Genomic DNA, 6,564 nt, shown 5'->3' with positions numbered 1-6,564 from the left:
TTTAGCCTTTGTTTACCGGCAATCGAAAGTGTGGATGTTGTAGAGGAGGCAGCGATACTTGGGACGCTGATGTCCTTGCCCAGTATAGATGATGGTTCTGGAGATGGTGCTGCAGCGCTTTTTGCAACAGACTTGGGGTCATATTTCCTCCCGGCATCTGGCGCAGGTGCAGGTGTAGTTGTTGGAGGGGTTGTGGGAGTTTCAGGGGTCGCGATCTTTTGAGCCGAAGCTGCTTTCTTATCAATCTCATCAAGTATGCTCCGTGCACCACCCGCTGCTGCAAGTTCCTTTTCTTTCCGTTCACGTTCGGCTGCGATCTTCTCTTTCCAAGCTTGAAATTTGGCTCGTCTTTCAGCCTTCTTTTCCTCGTCTGTTTGGGCGGGAGCAGGGATTGGAGTAGAGGGTTTCGATGTCTGTAGAATCAATGTTAATTTATAATTTTTCATGTCTGTTACAATACGTTCGGTTTGGGACTGACCTCTTCGGGCCTCACGCCTGAAGCCTTATTTGAAACCGGTTCTCTGCTATCATCCCGTCTATAAGCGCGCTTGGAGTCAGTAGAATGGCTCCGTCTTCTCCGCCCTCGGTCACGGGATTCATCTCGCCTGCTTCGATGCTCCCTATCGCGGCTTCTGCGACGATAGTCTCTATCGTCGTCAGGGTCTCGTGAACGGTATCTGGTTCTGGAGCGGTCCCTCTTACTGGGGCGATAGGTGTCTTCGTCCCGGCGGTCATCTCGATCATCGCGCGAGCGATCTCGCCTTCGATAAGAATTTCGGTCGCGGTCGCGGTCGCGGTCACGATATCGCCTCTTGAAAGTAGAAAATGTTAGTTATAACCTGCTGGCGGAACGACTGAATTGCAAAGAGACTTGCCTCGGGACTTCGGGACCTTCGATGTCCTCTCACATCATCCCGGCGACTTCTATCATTCCGGTCCTCATCCCTGCGGCTCCGTTTGAACGAGTGGGTGCTGCCTACAGGCGATGGTGAGCGAGTATCCCGAGCCATTTCGTAGGCCAAATCTTTGAGTGAGGTATTACTGCTGGATAAGTCCAACGCAAACGTGGAGAGCACAAGACGGCGGTTAGCTCTACGCAAAAAAGAAACACTCTTGAATGGTCACCATAACCCTCGCGGTGAGCAAAGGAAGGTACCCCGAAAATGATCCGGTCGCTATCTGCCGGAGAATGTGCGCTTTCGCACTTATTTACTGAAGTTGAGACCACTGGTAACACCAAACTGATTGTTTTCTCACGATGGCGACAGTTTGGGAGATATCTTGGCAGCGCTATGCCCAATGCAGCTAGACCCAGCCGAGGCGCCACACCTTGCTATTTTCAGCCAACCCAAAACAAACCCCAACCTCACCCTTGATTCTCCCAACCTCATCACGTCGCATCGTATCGCATCGTATCGCATCGCTGTTTACTGTGGAAAGGAGGCAGTCCGGATGCAATAATTTGGCAGGCAACATTGCGCCAGGTACAATTGATTTGGGTTTGTTTGCCAATACCCAGCTTATTTATGGTTGGCCTTGATATTGATTATCCTCCTGTCTATCAACAATGACTTTCGTTCTCGCCCGTCGTGGTCGTGTGCTACTGAGATGTGTGAACTTGGTTGAAGCCAGCTCCACTGGAGCTCGCATGGCCGTTGCCAATGCTCCAGCATACAGATCTGCTATCGTGTTTTCTCGAAACCTCTCATCCTCATCAAACGCTCGCTTATTTCGTCGCACAATCCCAATACTCTCAAAGAAAACGTATGCGACAGCTGCCCGGGGAGCCAAGGCTGGTGGTACAACAACTTCGAAGAAACCAGTTTCCACTCCAGCAAAGAAAAACGCTAAACCCACTAAAAAGACAGCCAAGAGGACTGTTAAAAAGTCAACCAAAGCGAAGCCCAAAGTGAAAGCTACCCCGAAGCGAAAGCAGCTGACCGAAAAGCAAAAGGAAGCTTTACGGAAGAAGAAGGCTAGAGAAGCGATCGCAGAACTCAAGGCTACGGCACTTGAGCCCCCAAAAAGTCTGCCAGAAACAGCTTACATACTCCTTCAACAACAACACAAGCAGTTTGCGGGCATTTCTGACACCTACAAAAATTTACCGTCAGAGGAGCGCCAGGTATGATGCTAACCCCATTTTACTTACTTTTCGAATTACCTTCCTTTGGCTCCATGGTTCCTAATGGATTAATCAGCGCCTCGATGAAATTGCGGAATCAAACCGGGCTGCAAACAGAGCTGCGTTTCACGACTGGGTGAATCGCCACACCCCTCTTCAGATCAAGGAGGCCAACGCGGCCCGCCGGAGACTGCGCCGATTGCTCAACAAGAAGAGAGGTTTCATGGAAATTTCGGATGATAGGCAGCCCAAGCGACCTGCCAATGCATACATGCACTTCGTGAAGGAAGTATCTGCAAGTGGAGACGTGTCTACCAGTGACCGGATGAAGAAGTGTGCAGAGTTATGGCGAAGCCTATCAATGAGCGAAAAGGAGGTATGCAGTAGTTTCCCTTAGTCCTCAGACTTTCGTTTTCCTTGTCTTTTTTTTTTTTTTTTTTTTTTTTTGAGGTCCCTGGTATCGACCTCTTCTCCCATTTAATCATATATTTTTATTTTGGAAACCTCGTAGACCTTGCACGTGAAACTGACATGTACATTCCACAGAAATACCAACAAATGGCTCTTGAAGCAAAGAATCGATACATTCATGACTTTAAGTCCGCTTTTGGCACTGACCCTCCGACTAGATCTAGATCGGCAAGCCCTGTGTAGATGACTGTTTCCTACAAGCCGAAATCTTGTAATTTTAGCAATCAATATCGCATGATGAGATATTGTATTTCCCGGGCCTTCGCTTGCACTCTTTCCATTGACTCTGGGTGATTTTGAGTTTGTTTTTGCAGGTTTCCCCGCGGTCAGCTTTCCATTTTTCCTTGCCCGCTATTCATGTGAGCGCTCAAGAGAGGTTCAACGGATATGGAAAATTATTTCCAACAAAGGTCCTTTTTGTTTTTTGTTTTTTTTTTTTTTTTTTTTTTTTTTTTTTTTTTTTTAAACTCTTTATTCTGCCTGTTTGTGTTGCTGTATCTAATAGTGGTTTACGGGTGTCATGTATTATCTTCTGTTATTAACTATTTCTTTAACAATATTGTATGGAAATGGTCCATTCTCCCTTCTCCATCTCTGTTACAAGATAACATGTTAACAATATATGGTTTTCTGTACCCTTCATTTCTATATTGGTAAAATCTTGAACGAGCAATACATTTATTTTGTAACGTTATTTCTGCGGAGGTTGGTGTGGGGAGGTGGTGGTGCCGGGAAGGATTGTTATTATATTGATAACTCTGCCTCCTTGTGCTCAAAGTTATGATCTTATCAAAGTCGGGCTTTTACTTCCAGCTTCATTCTTTTTTTTTTGTTTTTTTTTGTTTTTTTACCCTTTTCATCTATTAAAAAAAAAAAAAAAAAAAAAATGCAATCTTGACCGCAAGTTGCTTGAAGCTCCAGGAGTGGCACAGCTGGTGAGTGATCTGTTTGTTATAACTACATATGCCTTGCTGCCTGACTGGATCAGATGTGGATTCAGCAAAGTGTGCCCTCGAACCCCTGGGGAGGGCTTCGTGTCTTCCTTTTTTGGTGGTGATGTGTACTTGTATGTACCTAGGTATGTATGTATGTATGTAGGTATGTACTGTACACACATGGAGCCCCATTCCAAAATGTGTGCATGTGTGTGTGTGTGTGTGTGTGTGTGTGGAGAAGACATATTTGCTGCCCCCACATCTCCAGAGGTCCTTTGAAGTACAGAGTACGTACTGGAGATGTTAAGTTAAAAGTTATTTGGCCAAAAAGTTTCCAGGAACGAGAAGCAATTATGAGTCGCAACCAGACCGGCCCGAGTCGCAGAGCCATTGCGCGTTGCCAGCGTGAGGCTCAACGAATGCTCATGCACGCCATCACGGAACCATATCTATCTCCTTTCTTCTTTCGTTTCCTCAAATCCTTTTTAGTTAGACAATTGGCTGTCATTAGCTTTATCTAGAGGGCTTCCTAGGCACCTTGGTCCAGGGCAAAACTCAGCATGGAAGCCGTGGCATGTTGCAATAACTCGAGAGCAGCAGCTCTTGGGCTGGAGCTGGTCAGAAATCCCAGGGGCATAGTTGGCAAGCCCTCTTCGCTTGGAGAGACATGCAGATAGAGAGGATTCCGAATCTCCCATCCTTTTTTCTTTTTTTTCTTTTTGGCATCCGCTGTCATCCACCACAAGCAAAACGCGTTGCGCATGCTGACTTGCAGCGAGTTTGCAAGCTCGACATGTAACTGCAAGTCGCGGTAGGGTCCGTCGGGGACGTGCCGGCCAAGAGGAGAGGAGGAGAGCAGGAGAAGAAAATGGTGAGCCAGCCTATGAGGAGTTGTTCTTGATGCGGTGAAGGGCGACTAGTAGGGTTTGAAAAGTTAGCTGCTTGAGAGGGTGGTTTTGTTTTTTTTTTTATTTTTTTTTCGAGGGGGGAGGAGGATGATGATTCTATGACAATGTTGTGGCCTGAATGAATGGCTGGGAAATTTGTTGTCTCTTGTTTTGAGAGAGAGATATATATATATGAGGTAACGATATTGCGAATGAAAACATTAAAAGTTTGTAACGACATCATCGCCAAACCTCGCCCGCCGGGATAGAGGCGCGAGGTGGATCATACATGCTCTGTTAATGATGCAGGCTGCTCGACGACGGACACTGCTTGACGGCGGCGGGTAGGGCTCTCCGCTGCCGCTGTGTCTAACGGTGCCTATCTCCTATCTTGACTCTGCTGGCGCTGTTCTGATGATGGTCGCTGTCTGCCCCCACTCGACACCCCCCAGCCACCATCACCATCACCATGCCCCATGCCCTGGGTGAACTCCAAGGTTATTTATATGCGGAGCACTGGTCTTGGGTTTCGAAAGGACAGGAGAAGACAGTATATATATATAATCTTACTTGCGGGTGTCCTTGAATGCTGGCCTCCCCAGCCCTTTTTCGCTAATTCTTTTTTCTTCTTTTTTTTGCTTTTTCTTCCCACCTGGTGATAAGGCCATAGATACACAGATACACAGATGCGAAATCACAACAATAATAAATCAAAAAAACCCGTGAGAAAAAGCAAATACCACCAACACGATCACGAAGCCAACCAGCCTCCAGGACGATTGGAGCATATCTTCTTCATTTCCTTTTTCCACCCCGCGAGAAGAGGACATTCGTCGCCATCACAACCAGTCACTCCTCGTCCTCGCAGCAACTGGTCGCTCGGCCTGTTCCTTGCGTGGGTTCCTCTGCACCAGTCCCCAATCACCACCCGCCCAACACACCCTCCCCATCCCCAACTGGCGCCCCGGCTGCCGACCTGACCTCCACCTGCGGCCCTTGTCTGCAACACGGCCGTCGATTGGTGAGCCCCGTGTCGGATTCGGATGTGCGCTCTTGGAGGAGGCGGGGACTCCAACTGCTGTGTGCTCTTTTGCTGACCTTAACGCGTCTTGGGCAACTCCTGCGACATACTGGTTTCGAGAACCTAGTGTTGATCGCGACGCTTTTTTGACTCTTTTGATCCAGCGTCCCTTGTGACCCGTTCGCCAGTTCCGCCAAAGTGGGAGAAATAAAGAAAAAATAAAAAGAAGAAAATAATCAAAAAATAATCAAAAAATAATCAAAAAATAATCAAAAATATCTTTGCGCCTCCATCTTCTGCTGTTTCGTCTTTTCTTCCGACCATTTACAAGGACTCTCTCCTTCATCTCAGGTTTGCCCGCTGTGCCTTGCTGGTGCTGTACAGTTAGTTAATTGCAACCTCCCTGTTTACCAGCACCCTCCCCTCCGTCCCTGGCTCCGACATTTCTACCCCGGTCGTTGGCCGTCCAGTTGCCTTTGCGGCCTTTCGCTGTGTCGAACTTGTGTGTGTGTTGATTTCGATTGGTATCCTGCAAGATCGCAGCTCGCGCCAGCCAAAGCCTGCAGGGCCTTGCTAAAGACGCTGCTGCTTCCATCCCATCAGAACGCAAATTGGATATCTCGGCTCTTGACTGGTTCCCGCCACAGGGAGCTTGGAAGGTCGAGTTCAGGATAACGGAAAAAAAAAAAAAAAAAAAAATCGTAAAAAAGGTTTTTTCCCACCTTGGATAACTAAACAGTGAGGAAAAAAAGAGGTGGCTTTATTTATCTTTTTACCTTTTTATTATTTTTTGCCCCCCTTTCTCTCTCTCTCTCTCTCTCTCTCTCTCTCTCCGTATTTTGATCTGGGGACGGCTTCTGTTGAGTCCTCATTTTATTGTTTATCGCAACTTCTTCTAGATTTCGGACCTTGAATTGGCTCCACAACCATCATCATCGTCCCCCATAATTTTTAACCCCGCTACAACTTACCGCCTCTTCGCATCGATAACCTTCATTCAGCGCGTTGTTCCTGTCACTATAAAAGAAAAGAAAACCAAACAAATAGGAGGAAAAAAATCGCCATCGATGTGTTTAGAGATACCCCTCCTCGCTGGCTCTCTTGACACTTGCAATCGGTGCAGCC

General features: G+C 47.3%; 1 protein-coding gene across 1 annotated transcript; it reads left to right on the top strand.

Annotated features, from left to right (window-relative positions):
• Positions 1-1,567: 1,567 nt before the first annotated feature.
• HCAG_03355 (predicted protein) lies at positions 1,568-2,779 on the top strand (the record flags this gene model as incomplete). Its single annotated transcript, XM_001541208.1, has 3 exons — positions 1,568-2,125; positions 2,202-2,501; positions 2,672-2,779. 3 exons carry the CDS (start codon positions 1,568-1,570, stop codon positions 2,777-2,779), a joined length of 966 nt encoding a protein of 321 aa, XP_001541258.1.
• Positions 2,780-6,564: the final 3,785 nt, after the last annotated feature.

Source organism: Histoplasma capsulatum, genomic scaffold, assembly GCF_000149585.1.
Source record: "Histoplasma capsulatum NAm1 scaffold_3 genomic scaffold, whole genome shotgun sequence".
Classification (NCBI taxonomy): Eukaryota; Fungi; Ascomycota; class Eurotiomycetes; order Onygenales; family Ajellomycetaceae; genus Histoplasma; species Histoplasma mississippiense.
Note: the sequence above shows the minus strand (reverse complement) of the source record. Positions and strands in the feature narration are given on the sequence as shown.